General features: G+C 41.5%; 1 protein-coding gene across 2 annotated transcripts in view; it reads right to left on the bottom strand.

Moving 5' to 3' along the window:
- hdac5 (histone deacetylase 5) overlaps positions 1–15,465 on the bottom strand; it is a 65,260-nt gene that overhangs the window by 34,077 nt on the left and 15,718 nt on the right. Inside the window, exon 1 of one of the 2 annotated variants that reach the window (XM_085270158.1) lies at positions 6,677–8,034. The exons of the other annotated variant lie outside the window; for it this stretch is intronic. Coding sequence (XP_085126284.1) covers positions 6,677–6,833 — 157 coding nt within the window. The 5' untranslated portion in view covers positions 6,834–8,034. Of the gene's footprint in view, positions 1–6,676; positions 8,035–15,465 lie in introns of those variants that run through there. 2 annotated transcript variants of the gene reach the window in all.

Raw genomic sequence — 15,465 nt, forward strand, 5'->3', positions numbered from 1 at the left:
CCAATTAAATAAATGTGTATCAGTGGCATTCAATCAGGGCAAGCAAAGCCACCACTGCATGTTACTGGACAAACATGTTACTGCTTGTCCAGTAACATGTAAAAAATCAACATCAATATTTCTCCTTGCATCTCAAAGAGTGTTCTGTCCCATGAGCTTCTCTCATTGCATGTGTGCACCATCCTTTAAATTACTGTCATCATGCAGCCACAGTTAGCTGTTAACTCTGTAAGCAGGCTTAAGTATGCTTGCCTCCCTAGAATACATAGCACCGGTCGATTTGATGAGCATGTGCATGTGCCATTAACACTGGCTTGAGCTGGGCAAGCTAGGAGGACTGTTAATTTGTGCATGCACATTGTGAACAAACTTCTGGTCTTTGAGGGTAGATTAATAGTGGATAGACAAACTAGATAACCCGCTGCTGACTCTGATTTACCTGATCCGAGATCAGGTACTATCTGTGGGTTGATGGAAACAGCTAGCATTAGTAATTTAGCAAGCATTTTGTGATTTTCTATTACTAGCCATGTCCTCTTTATTCAAACAGCAAGTTGAAGTGGCTAATCAATGGACCACAAATTGCAGTTTAATTAATGGATAAGGACCAAGCAAACAAATGCAATGACTGTTAGCTTCCATCGCCCAACGCTACGTCCATAAAAGCAAGTCTGTACACTCTGTGCATCCATCCATCACACAAGGAAGCACTGAAATCACCAGCACAAGGAGATTCCATTTGGCCAAAGGTACTTCAGGAAAATTGTCAAACTACTGGATAAAAAGATTAATTAACAGAAAAGTAGAACAGTGTAAATGTGAGAGCAGTAACTATTGACTTCATTTTGTATTAAATATTGTTACTTTTAAAAAAAAATGAATTTTCCATTTTTCCATTTTCTTCTAAGAATTGGCATAATGAAACTAAGATTCTTCAGTATTTACTATTGTTTGTCAAATGGCTCATTTTAGATGTTGCAAAACCATATAAACATTCTCCATAATAATGAGCATGAAGGAAATAAAAATGATCTACAGCCGCTCAACTATAAATTCAGGATAAAAATCCCCAAGTACTTTATTTTGTTGTTGTTTCTTGGACCGGTGAAATGAACCATTTGTGTCTTATTCAATTCAATTTTATTAATAAGGCGCCAAATCACAAAAACAGCTGCTTTATAATAGAACCTACAATAATACAGAGAAAAGTCAACAATCAAATGACCCCCTATTTGCAAGCACCTGGCAACAGTGGGAAGGAAAAACTCTCTTTTAACAGAAAGAAACCTCCAGTAGAATGAGGCTCAGGGAGGGGCGGGGCCATCTGCAGTGACGGGTTAGGGGTGAGCGGAGGAAACGGGATAAAAGACACACTGTGGAAGAGAGCCAGAGATTAATAATAACTAGTTATTAAATGTAGAGGTGTAAAAAAACATGATGAGTGAAAAGAGGTGGCAAACGCTCAGTGCATTGGTGAAGCCAACTGCACCATAACTAAGGAAAGATTCAGGGTCACTTGATCTACCCCTAACTATAAGTTTTATGAAAAAGGATATTATTCTTAGAAGTAGCAATCAAATCTGGGATCTGGAAGCTGAAGGCTCTGTCTCCCATTCTACTTTTGAATATTGTAGGAAACACATATTACCAAATCGCCCTAATATGAGGTCTTTAAGATAAGGTGGGGCCTGATTATTCAAGACCTTGTTCATCAGGAGAAAAAACGTAAATGTGATTCTGGATTTAACAGAGCCAATAAAGAGAGGCCAGTATTCGATAAATCTGCTCTCTCTTTCTAGTCCCTATCAGTACTCTCACTTCAGCATTTTGGACCAACTGAAGGCATTTCACAGAGTTTTTAAGACATTCTAATAATAATGAGTTACACTCGTCCAGCCTAGAAGTAATAAATGCATGAACTAATTTTCCAGCGTCACTCTGAGACAGCATGGTTCTAATTTTAGAGATATTGTGCAAATGGAAGAAAGCGGTCCTACATATTTGTCTAATATGCGCATGTGCTGGTCAACAATGACTCTGACTGTTATTGGAGGACAAGGTAGTGCAGTCCAGAGTATCTGGTTAAACACCATGTTTCTAAGGTTTTTAGAGCCAAGTACAATATCCTGAGTTTAGAAGAAGAAAATTAGAGGTCACTCAGGTTTTCATGTCTTTAAGGTATTCTTACAGTTTAACTAATTGGTGTGGTCATCTGGCTTAGTAGACAGATAAAGCTAGGTATCATCTATATAGCAATGAAAATGTATGTAAGAATGTATAATGTAAGCAGAGTCCTGCGGAACTAATTAACATTAGTGTGTTTATAAGACTTCCCCCATTTAAATGAGCAAACCAGAGTCTGTTAGATAGATATGATCTGTTAGCTGTGTGACAACTACTCTTTCAAGGATTTTAGAGAGGAAAGGAAGGTTGGAGATTGGCCTATAATTTCTACGCAAGCTGGGTCAAGTGATGGCTTTTTAAGTAACAGTTTAATTACTGCCACCTTAAAGGTGTGTGGTACACAGGCCAGTAATAGAGATAGAGACTGATTATATTTAAAACTGAAGCATTAATTAATGGTAGGACTTCATTAAGCACTTTTGTAGGAATGGAATCTAACAGACACGTTGATGATTTGGAGGAAAACAATTACTGAAGTTAACTCAGAAAAATGAATCAGAGAGAAAGAGTCTAAATAAATATCCATACTACTGAAAGTATCTGTAAATAATGATATGTCTGTGAGGTGGTTTTGAATATTTTTTGAATATTGAATATTTTATTTGTGAGGAAATTAATGAAGTCTACTAGTTCAGTTTAAAGGAATGCTTGGCTCAGCGGACCTCTGACTCTTTGTCAGCCTGGCTGCAGCGTTACAGTCCTACAATCTACTAACTGGGAATTTCCCACTAATGCCTCTGACAGGAATACCTCATGTGGCTGCTTTAAAGCAACTGTGATCCGGTCAGTATCCAGACAGAGTCAAAGATGCTTTACTAAGTGTTGGCCAAGATTTGTCACTGCAAATATTTTGGAAATCGCATGATGTATCCCATCAGGGATGTGGAGTTTGAACTCCAATTTGGATTACTTTACACTCTTTCTCTGGTTCTATCACTCCTATTTCACACTGGTGCTGCTTCTGCTGGGAGGTATTTCTGCAAACCAATATTTTTCTCCTGCTTTCTTTCTCCCCGTCTTGTTCACTCTGCATTGCTAAAAGAAAATAGGCACTATGACGTCAGCCCTGCAAAACACTCTAAAAAAAGCCATGAGACAGAGAGACAGAGCAAGAGAAAGAAAAGGCAGAGGAAGAGGGAGAGTGAGGTAAAAATAGTATAATGGCTGTGTGTACTTTAGACAAATTAGAAGCTTAGAGAGAGGGAGAGGAGTCACATGTGTGGTGTTGCTATAGAGACTGATGGGTGGGTTAAGCATTATGGGATGGCAGACTGTAGGTCATCCACAGTGGATCTTGTCTGTTGTGTTACACTGGGCTGAAAGTACCTGAGAACATCTGGTACAATTAATTGTGCCACAGAATATACGTAGCTTTAAAGATGCACCAAGTTATGTTTTTATATTTCAACTTCAGTGGTCACGTACAATGTAAAGTGAACCAGTAACAGTAACGAAACCTCAAAGAATTATCACCCCATGAAGCAGGCCTCCTCAGCGTTTAACACTGTACATTTCGTCATTGTGTTTTTACACTCTATAGCTTCTGGTTGAGTCTCACGGTTGTGATCTTGCTTGGTCATTTCAGCATCCGACATCAGTTTAGAGTACAAAAAGCTCTCATTGAATGCTTACAGTTAAGCAGATGGAAAAGTTCAGAAAGTATCGGATGAACAAAGCAGAGCACATTTCCTACAACAGGCGGTGGAGACCAAAACAGACAGTGGTGGATTTAAACATGACTGAACAGATGCGTCCACACAGACTAGCACTGATTATAGTTGTGAACGTCAATGAATTTAAGCTACTTACAAAGCCAAAATAACCTTTACTGACACATAGTGGGCAAGGACTAATTTAAACTTTCAACTTTGAGACAAGGGATTGGATCAACTACCAATAGGAGAAAAGGATACGGCTGATGGGTGGTAAATACATTAAAGGGTTATCTATACAACAGGAATAGCAATAGGTGACAGCTCCTGTTACTTACGGTAGAATATCATACAAAGTTCATTATTTTTCACAATCTCATTTATAAAGGTAAACTTTTACTTTGTGGTTACATAAAGTTCCAGCCTACTAGAGCAAGAGAACTGTCGTGCATCTCTTGCGCTAGTAGAATACAAATAACCACAATCAAGGGAAAACTACCGACTTGACAGTTGTTCAGATTACAGTCACTGACGCCTGCAACAACGAGAGTAAGCCACATTAGGTCATTGCTGAAAAGGCTGGATACACAGGATTCACAGAGTGCCGTACCAAAGCATGGAAAGTTTAGTGGAAGGGAAAAGTGTGATAGGAAAAGATCCAAAAGGAGCCCGGGTGACTGACGTCTTGAGATGATGGTCAAGAAAAGTTGATTCTAAACTTAGGATGGACTGAGGCTGTTGCCAGTGCATCGAGAACCACCGTGCACAGACGTCTTCAGGAAAAGATGCTACATCTGTCACTTCCCTACGATTAACCCACTACTGAACCAAAGACTTGAGAAATGTCTTACCTGTTCATCAGTGGCCCAAAGTCTTTTCAGATGAAAGTAAATGTTGCATTGCATTTAGAAATCAAGGCTCAAGAACTTAAAGGAAGATATCCCAGTGTTTTAAGTGCAGTGTGAAGGATCCAGTCTCCTCGAGATGTTGATATCTTTATCTAGGTATTAGCACTTGCCCACAGTGCAAAATGAAACTGGCCAACGAACTCACCTGACCTGAACCTTACAGAGAATCTCTGGAGTACTGTCTAGATGAAAATGACAAACTCCCAAAATCCAGAAAAGCCAAAGGCCACTATCAAAGAAACCTCAATAACAGCCTTGCAATGCCACAACTACGATGCACTGACGCAGTAATCCACAGTAAAGGAGTAACGGAGTAGAGTCATGGGTGTACAGACAAACATTTCTTTGAACATTTTGGCCATTTGTGTGTTGTAATATATCTCTTCTAATAATAAGAGAGGCTGGCTTTGATTATAAGCTATAATCAAAATTCAAACAAAAGAAGACTCGATATATTTCAGGTACAAGTGAAAGTTCTTTTGTTAAGTTCTTTTTCGTGACATTCTCTTTTTTTGAGAAGCTTAAGATGTGCACATAGTTCACCAGTTATAATGATATAAACAAACAGGCGGTTATCAGGTGTGTTGATCCAGGAGTTGTTTTCATTTTGCAATCTAAGAGGAAATTCATTACTTCATTTAAAGGAATTTTGGGCCACTACACATGTAAATCTAACAAATCTTGAGCTACTTCATTAACAGCGTCTTCAATCTCTGCAAGTCTTTTATTCTGAACACACACACACACATGCACGGAGCCAACATTGTAACTGCAGCCAAAAGAAGATTAGAGTCAATATACATCCTCTTTGTTCCAGCCTGCTGTCATCAAGCTACATTTCAACATTGCTTTACCTCATTTTGGCACCATTGTTTGGCCAGTTCTACTCTACCTAAAGCTCAGAAAATCCATTTTATCACCCATGTTTCCTACTAGTGTACATTTGTGTTTGGCATTATAGGAGTAGCCAAAAATAAATAATTAAAACACTGTCAATTTCCTAAAGATGCCCAAAGGATTCCCAAAGCTAACTTAGTCTACAGAATGAAACGGAATGACAGAAAGTGTGTCCAGACAGAGAAAGCCAAAAAGAAACCATCTACATAAACTACAAAAATACTCAGACCTTTTACAAGAGATCAAGAGAGACTGGTCGGGGCTTTCTGCCCTTCTTCTCTAAGAAATGTGAAGAAGAGCGAGAACTGCTTTTTTGCTTTAAGAGTGAAATATTCTTCTTACAAAGAAGACTGAATCTCATCTCTCTTTGACCTTCTGTCAGGCTCGTCAACTTGCACTTTATTTCTAAAAATCTGATTCATTTTTCTTTTTGTTTTAACATAAAATGTGGAGCTTTCTCTTTCAATGTCAAACGAGAGACTTTTACACATATTTCGATTTTTTTTTAAAGAGTTAAAAGTTCCAATTGTGAGAAAATGTCTGTTTAACTGTACTGCAGGGATAAACTATGGAACCAGGATATTTTCTGAGGTTGGGTATCTTTTGCGTTGTAACACTGACGCCTAGCACTGGAAACCTGCACACAGTTATTCCACTTAAATCTATGATTTCTAAACACATCCATCAATATTTATCCTCAATGTGTTTGCTGGAGAAGACGATACAGACAAGATGTGGGAAGTCACGTTGAATCTAAAAATACGTGTATGAGGTATCTGTGGAGTGCACAGTTTGACGCAAACTGTGGACACCGAGCACTTAGTGTACTCAGGTACCACCGTCTCCTCAGCGAGCTGCGAGTGCTGCTGCTCCAGCTGACAAACTTCAACACAAATACCACACAGGCGTTACTTATGAGAGAAAACATCAAATTATTCATCAGTTTTAATCAAACTCCAGCACACCGCAGCACCCCCACTCCCTCCCTCCCACCTTCCCTCTCCCCCCACCCCTACTTTCCCATAGATGACTCACCAGCAGTGGGCATGGCAGCGCTGGAGCCCCTGTTGCCGCTCAGGAGCTCCAGAGGCTGATGGTGGCTGTCTGTGCTGCTGGAGGAAAAACAGGACTCAGTCTCATAGATGGTCTGCAACATGGCGCACAATCCTGACACGGTGGGATGCAACAGCATGCCAAGGCGAGAGCCGGCGCTTTATTTTATTAAACCAGTCACTTCTTCATCCGAGACGCAGGCATGCCGTAGACCCATACAGTTAAACTGAAAACTTCAAAACTAACTTCTGCAGGGAACGGCCGCAAATTACAAGAAAAGAAAATAATCGAACAGCTCTGTGCTTCTCTTGTGTAATCCAGTCTCCATCGGACTCCTGGAGCTTCTGCCGTCTCTGACTGCTCAGCTCGAGTTGTGATGACGAGCGGGCGACACTTTGAGCAAACTCCTCCTTTCTAATATCGTCGTCTCGGCTGCAGCCCACAGAAAGCCTCCCCTCCGCTGGGTTTCGCAGATCAATCAAAATGTCAACAGCCAAAGGAGACCACCTGAAAAGTGTCTGTGTGGTCTTTTGGTTTATTTCTCTGTACCTACATCACCTGGAGTCCTGATCCATGCAGAAACACAGTGCTGGCTCCAGTGCTGTTGGGGTGTGTTGCAGATGGAAGGAACAGAAAGTTTGTTTCTTCCATTCAGCTGCGAGGGAAAATCCAGTCACCCACAGGCTGTGAGAGCGAGGAGCGACGACGAGAGGAGCTGCTGCAGCCTCGTCAACACAATAAAAATACAGACAGAGGAGCAGCCCAATTCCCCAGCTCTGTGTGCATCAAAGAATCCTCACGCTGTTCTCCTCCTGGCTGACGAGAGGGAGGAGGAAGAGAAGGAAGAGGAGGAGAGCAAGGAGGAGGTGGAGGAGGAGGAGAGGCGAGGACGTAAATAGCTTTGGGAGAGCGCTCCCCGAGGTTCCATGTTTCCAAAATTAGAACGAAGCACTGAGAGAATGACAGACAGAGAAGGAAATGGAAGAACGCTGGGACGGCGAGTTTGGAGTCCTCACTGAGAAACTGAGCAGCAGGAGAGGAGATGGCACGCTGTCCTCTTATCATAAGACAGAGGATAGTGGAGCTCCACACAGCGACCACAAACAGCTGCTGGTCAGACGGCTAATATTCACTGACTGAGAGTCACTGATGAGTGTGTGTGTGTGTGAGAGAGACGCTCACTGAGCTACTGAATGAACGTCGACAGAGAGACAGGAGACGGAGGGAGGAGGGTAACCGAGAGAGAGAGAGGCTGAAAGTAGATCACTGGGTGGAAAGGAAGTTAGACGGATACAGAGAAAAGTCAACAACAGCTCATTTTACTTCATAGAAAGGAGAGGGAGCAAGGACACGAGAAGAAGAGAAGAGAAGAGAAGAGAAGAGAAGAGAAGAGAAGAGAAGAGAAGAGAAGAGAAGAGAAGAGAAGAGAAGAGAAGAGAAGAGAAGAGAAGAGAAGAGAAGCATTTACAAACACAGGCGATTGGGGTGGGGGAACAGTGCTGAAAATAGCCTGCTAGGGTAGAGGAGGAGCTAGAGATAAAAATAGACAGAGAGAGGGGAGAGAAGGAGAGAAGGAGAGAAGGAGGGAGCAGTAAGCCTGCAGCTCTGGGGTGGGGATGGGAGGGTGGCGCTGGGTGCTTTCATGTTTCTGTGCTGTGCTTGCCAAATACTGTATGTCAATCAAAGAGTGTGGGCGGGCACTGTGGACCTCTTCTTGCTCTGCTAGCTCCACGACCCCCCTTTTTTTGGGTGCACAAATTGTGGCCGTGCAGGTGTTTATGTTAGCTAGCAGCGGGCACTGGGGGATGGCACAGTCAGTGTAAGATCGCAGTGTGATATCAGCTCCAAGCATCCACAGTGCCAAGAGGATAAAGCCTGCTCATCTGCTGAATGGTCATTTAGTGCCACCGGCTGGCCGATATGTCCACCTGACCAATAAAATATGTCAACATTCAGCCAAAGGATTGGCCAACATTCATGGCTCCCAGAGGAGGAATCCTGACAACTGTTCCATTTAGTACCACCATCAGGTTGGTGCTGCGAATGGTTCTGCAGCTTTAAGCTGTACTTGCTGTTAAATTGCATTAACAATATTGTTAATCATTGTTTTTGTGAGGCTTCATTCACTTAACCCATAAACAGGTTTTTATTGAAAAGAAACGTTGAAGCCTTAAAGACACTTGTTTGAATTAGCTACAACTTCCACCATCAGGGGGCAGTGTTTTACTAGTTTAAGATGTTATTATTTGATGGCTGCTTAACTTTTTTTTATTCGCTACCACCATTTCTTTAAGAGCATCTGCCGCTTGCCAGGCTGCCAATACGTCTGTGGTCTTAAGGACTTGCTGGGTTAAACAAAGAGTACACCGCCTCACTTGCACCATCTTGTGGTTAAAAGCTGGTAGTTAAAGTACAGCCAGGTCTAGTTAGGCTTTCGTTAAAATCTCTTAAACACAATACAAAGACGCTTTTGGACACAAACTCACAACAGTTTCTTCACATTTTGTTGAAAAATGTAATTTTCAAAAAGGAATTTAAATTAAGTATAACTACAAGACTGTGCATAAGTCTTAAGTCACCTCTGATTTCTTCCCATTTTGCTTCCAGTGAGCCAGACTTTTGTTTTCTTATATTCTGATCCTGAGCAGTCGTTCTCCGTGCTTCAAAAAAATTTTTCTATTCTTTCGGACATTTTTCAGTCACCTCACTTCCAATAGAAAACTGTCACAGAGAATCCTGCAAAGGCTTCTTTGTAACCAGAAGCTACACGCCTCACTTTGCTGTCAGCGTGGATATTATTCATTGAAACTGCTCTTTATAGAATTTGTTTGTTCCATTCAGTATTCAGTCATAACAGAAGCTAGAGATTAAGAATAGGTTTTGGTCCTCATAACGAAATATAATGGGATGTCTCAGCTGCTGGCAAATGCAGAGTGCAAGGATTAGAAAAAGCAAAAGAGGAGAACAAACTGAGCTCTGTGTAATCAGTGATTTTACATTTAACAGACAAACAAATCCAGCAGACCAGCTCAGGACTCGTCTAATTCATGTATTTGTCTGCTTTTCATCTCTGCGTTGACCACTGTCGCTGCTGTTTCCTTTCCAGAAATGTTTCTTTGAATCATTTTATCATCACTTCTATCCCACCTCCTCCTCATCACCTTCATCTCCCTCATCATCCTCACCTCCTGTGTAAACAGCTCCCTGTGTCCTCCAGCAGATCTAAGGCTGCCTCAGTATGACTCACAAGTAAAGACTATATACACAGCAAAGGGAGAAAATGTAAATACAGAAAGTTAACTTGAAGTGTCCTGTCTTGTTGAAACTGAATGGGCTGCTGTGTTGCTGCTCTGTTATCCAACACTATGATTATTTATTAAAGACATGCGCTGTTAGCTTAAAATCAGCCTTTCGTGTGTTTATAGTAGCAGATGAAACTGTCCAGGCAACATGTCTGACATCTCAGTGGTCTAACATACCAAACACATCTACTAAAGGTGAGTGTGTGTGTGTGTGTGTGTGTGTGTGTGTGTGTGTGTGTGTGTGTGTGTGTGTGTGTGTGTGTGTGTGTGTGTGTGTACTGCAGCAGCTTGGCGGATGACTCATCTCTGCGTTTCTATTTGAGGCGCATCAACCCCTGGAGTCACACTGCTGTCTGTGCGTGCTCGTGTGCGCGTGTATCTACTACATCTGTATCCATGACAACCAAATTACAGCCAGTCAGTCACCCCGTCACTCGTCCCAAGACAAAGCTGTCAAAAAAGCTGTGAGAAGGACGCACAGGTACCTACTACTCACACATATACAAACATGAACGGAGTTAACCAAAGCGATCCAGCACATGGAGCAAAGCAGGAGCTGCCGTTACATTCACCGTGAATGAAAAATGTCTCCCTCACCTGACTAACTCCATCAGTAGCAAATATCAAGCATTTTTTTTTAAATCATGAGGACTGTCGGCAACTCGATTTAAAGACTCCAACCTGGTCCACTCAGATTTCTGACATAAGCCATGTGTCCCAACATTTAGTGCCCTTAAACATACACCTACCAGTGATGATGTAAAACGAAGATGACTCACAAGTGTTCAAAAACGTATTGCTTTCGTTAAAGCACACGTCTGCAACGACACCCAGAGACTTGTAATATATTAATATATGCTTTTCTTTCCCAGCATGCTAGCAGCTTGACATAGGAATAGCAATGATGCTCAGTTCTCCACGTGTGCCTTTAGTCCAAACAATAATAGTCTATGGTGCAGAGGATGAATTCTATCACGTGTGCTGATCCCCTCACCTTTCCTCTCGCACCACCATGACACTGGCATTTTTGTTGCCATTCAAATGATATGCATTAATAAATCCTTCTGCATGCTCTGGTGTCATTGTCAAGGCCGAATTTTCATTTTTGTTTATAGTTGAGATGAGCAATGAATGAAAAATGACATAAGTGTGTGTGAATAAAATAATCAATCAATAACTGTAAACTGTTCAGTTAATCAAGGTTTTGATTTGAGGCCTTACACTGAAGTTACACTCCACTAGCTAAGCAAATTAAACAAGCACATTTCAAGAAAACTACTTTTCATCCTTTCAAAGACCCCAAACCACTCTCACACGATTGCACATGCTCAATTTAGCATGTTTTGCCCAATGTAATGATTTAAATGCTGTGGTCGCCTTTAGATTTGCAGGTTGCTCCGGTGACCGTACCATCAGATCCTCATTCAGTTTTGATTTCTTTCATTTTCATCTATAATGTCCAGAACTAAGATGTAAAGAAATAAATATCAGCTCTGAGTTAACAAATAGCATCGTTAGCACAAAGCTATTACAATACAACTTATAATCATCTGTCCACGGATTAGTCCCATACTTTGCCCAGTATAACAGCTGCATCATAACTCAAACATAACTGTTTATATTATGCTAACATAGCTGTGTCGCTAGCGGTCACGTAGCACATCATTATATACCAGCTAGCCAAACTTCAGTAACCCTACAAACGTCACTGCTATTTAGTTTTCTGTCTTCATTTATGTTGGAAGTGATAGCAGAGCTGTACGTTTGAATTTGTTTCCAAAACCCCGCAGTCAGGACATGCTATATTGTATTTAGATAGAAGCTAGCAAGCTAACTTCCTGCTAACTTCTAGCGGAGACGGCGAGCAGTAGTGTATTTTGTGAGAAGCTTGGATAAATAATCTGGGGCTTGGCCATTTAGTGCTCTGTACGTTAAAACAATAATTTTAAAACGAATTCTAAAATCTATTGGGAGCCAATGTAAAGAACATAAAATAGGAGTGATGTGAGCTCGCTTGCTAGAGCGAGTTAGTAGTCTGGCTGCTGCGTTTTGTATAGCTTGGAGGCGAGAACGAGATGATTTATCCAAGCTGGTAAACAGGGAATTACAATAATCTAAACGCGATGACACAAATGCATGGACAGTTTTTTCCAGTTCAGCTAAGGAGACCATATGTCGCAATTTAGAAATATTCCTTAAATGAAAGAAACAGGAACGAGACAGAGATTTTACGTGTGAGTCAAGGCCCAAAGAAGAGTCAAATATTACTCCAAGATTTCGAATATTTGGCTTAGCAGAAGAACAGAAAGGGGCAAGAACCTGACTGATTTTAGAATATAGATCAGGAGGAGCTATGATCATGGTCTCTGTCTTGTTCATGTTTAAAACAAGGTAATTGTTAGAAAGCCAGTCAGAAACCTGAGTTAAGCACTGGACTAGGGTGGACAGCCTATCCAGCTGATGAGGCTTAAAGGACATATACAGCTGAATGTCATCTGCATAGAAATGATAAGACAGGTCACTAAAAGACTGAATAATGCCAGCTAAAGGAAGCATATAAAAAGAAAATAATAATGGACCCAAAACTGAACCCTGTGCAACCCCGCAAGTTAGGGCAGCAGTGTTAGAGGAGAACCTATCAGTCCTAACAGAAAACGTTCTGTCTGATAAGTAGGAAGAAAACCAGTCTAAGGCAGTGCCAGATACACCAGCCAGAACCTTCAGCCTGTTGAGTAAGATTTTGTGGTCGATGGTGTCAAAGGCTGCACTAAGATCAAGAAAAATGATCACGGAACAATTTCCTGCGTCAGATGCCATTAGTAGATCATTATAGACCCTTAAGAGAACGGACTCCGTAGAGTTCTGCTTTTGAAAGCCAGACTGAAAAGGGTCAAAAATCTGCAATCGGCATAGTAAGGACCTGAACTGATTTTCTACAATCTTTTCTAGTAATTTACTTATAAATGGCAATCTTGAAATAGGACGATAACTACTAGGGGAGGTAGGATCTAGATTCTGTTTTTTTAACAGAGGGGTTACCTCAGCATGTTTAAAATAGGACGGAACACAGCCTTGCCTCAGTGAGTTGTTGATGATGGATAGTAATGTGGGACCAATGCTGGTGAGAGTCCCAGACAGGACAGAGGGAGGTAATATATTTAAGGAGCATGATGAGGATTTCATTTTACCTATTACTACAATTAAGTCATTGAGTGTGATTGGAGAAAAAGAAGTAAATGACCCTGGACACTGTTGTGTAGAACAATTCCTTGGGATCCTCACAGTTCAAAAGCTGTTTTTTACGAGTTATGGTCTTGGATTTAGATGCAGTTTTTCAACAGGTGCACCAAAGCAGATTTGACAGGGTTTTGCCACAGAATAAGATAAGATAAGAAAAGATAAGATAAGATAAGATAAGATAAGATAAGATAAGATAAGATAAGATAAGATAGAACTTTATTAATCCCTCGGGTGGGTTCCTCTGGGAAATTCGATTTCCAAAAAAGCACAGCACCGACAGAAGTTACAGTTACAGAATGTTATATATATATATATATATATACACACATACACACACATATATAAATACAGAGACAAATATAAATAAAATATACAAAGGGGATAAATAGAATAAATAGGAATAAAAAATAAAAATACAAGTGAATTGCACATTTCAAGTATTGAGTCTATTGCACTGTTGACTATTTACAAAAAGTATTGCACAAGGTATTGTACAGTGAGGTGAAGAGGCACTACAGCTTAGTTGTTCCCCCCTCCTTTGTCCTCCTGTTTCCCCTCCCTCTCCCCTCCAGAGAGGAGTTAAACAGACTGATGGCGTGTGGGACAAAGGAGTTTTTAAGTCTGTTGGTTCTTGTCTTGGGGAGAAGCAACCTGTCACTGAACAGACTCTTCTGGTTGTTTATGGCCGTGTGCAGAGGATGCCCAGCATTGTTCATAATGTCCATCAGTTTCTTTAATGTCCTTTTCTCTGCCACTGTCACCAGAGTGTCCAGCTTCATGCCGACCACAGAGCCAGCCTTCCTGATCAGTTTCTCCAGCCTGCATGAGTCCTTCTTTGCTGTGCTGCAGCACACCACAGCATAGAAAAGTACTCCAGCAACCACCGACTGGTAAAACATCCTCAGGAGCTTCCTGCAGATGTTAAAAGACCTCAGCCTCCTGAGGAAGTACAGTCGGCTTTGGGCTTTTTTATACAGGTGCTCTGTGTTGCATGACCAGTCCAGTTTATTGTCCACCCACAGCCCGAGGTACTTGTACTTGTTGACCATCTCCACCTCCTCCCCCTCTATCTGAACCGGCAGTGGACCTTCTCTGGACCTCCCGAAGTCCACAACCAGTTCCTTAGTCTTTGAGGTGTTGAGTTGCAGGTGGTTTGTGTGACTCCATGCGACAAAGTTCCTCACCAGACTTCTGTACTCCTCTTCTTGATCATCCCAGATACACCCCATGATGGCCGTGTCATCTGCAAACTTCTGAATATGGCATAATTCAGAGTTGTAGCAGAAGTCGGAGGTGTACAGGGTGGAGAGAAGAGGGGACAGCACAGTTCCCTGTGGTGCTCCTGTGCTGCTGACCACAGTGTCAGACGTGATGTCCTTCAGCCTGACGTACTGTGGTCTGTCGGTGAGGTAGTCGGAGATCCAAGCCACCAGGCAGGGGTCCACCTCCATCCTGTTCAGTTTTTCCTGAAGCATACAGGGCCGGATGGTATTAAAGGCACTGGAAAAGTCAAGAAACAGGATCCTGACCGTGCCTTTTCCCCCATCCAGGTGTGAGTGGGCTCTGTGTAGGAGGTACAGGATGGCATCCGACACCCGTATGCAAACTGTAGTGGGTCCTGGGCATGTTGTACCTGTGGTTGAGGTTGAGGAGGAGCTGCTCTAGAGTCTTCATAAGATGTGACGTCAGTGCCACGGGTCGGAATAACAGTATGCCAGTAGTTATTGCAGGCCAGCTAAATACAGCATTCTGATTGGCCCATTAAATTCAAGCTTATTGTTCATTGGTGGTTCAGATCTCGGCAGTTGAAGTCAGATGATGACTTAGAATCATCTTTTCTGACTGAATCTTACAACATTTAGTTGTCTTTAGTGGATTTTCCAATATTTCAGTCATTCAGAGATTTAAATAATATAAGGTTTCATATTCATTCAGATGTTTTCTGACTCTCAATTTTCTTTTGTCTTTACTCAGGTTTTTCTAATTCACATTTTAAACATGTTCACCTACTTTTCAACTTCTGTGTGAACGTCAGCTTTCAACAGTTCTCAACTTTTGTTTTCAGGTGAAAATTTCTGTATTTTTAATCTCATTCAGCATTTTTTACTTAAATTCAGCATTTGCTTCATTTCAGCTCAAAACATTCAGCTATCAGCATTAGGGCTGCCACAAACGATTATTTTGATAGTCGACTAGTCACCGATTATTTTTGCGATTAGTCGACTAATC

Source organism: Mchenga conophoros, linkage group LG4 (genome assembly GCF_057382185.1).
Source record: "Mchenga conophoros isolate Kocher_MC1m ecotype Shallow Benthic linkage group LG4, M_conophoros_male_GT1.1, whole genome shotgun sequence".
Classification (NCBI taxonomy): Eukaryota; Metazoa; Chordata; class Actinopteri; order Cichliformes; family Cichlidae; genus Mchenga; species Mchenga conophoros.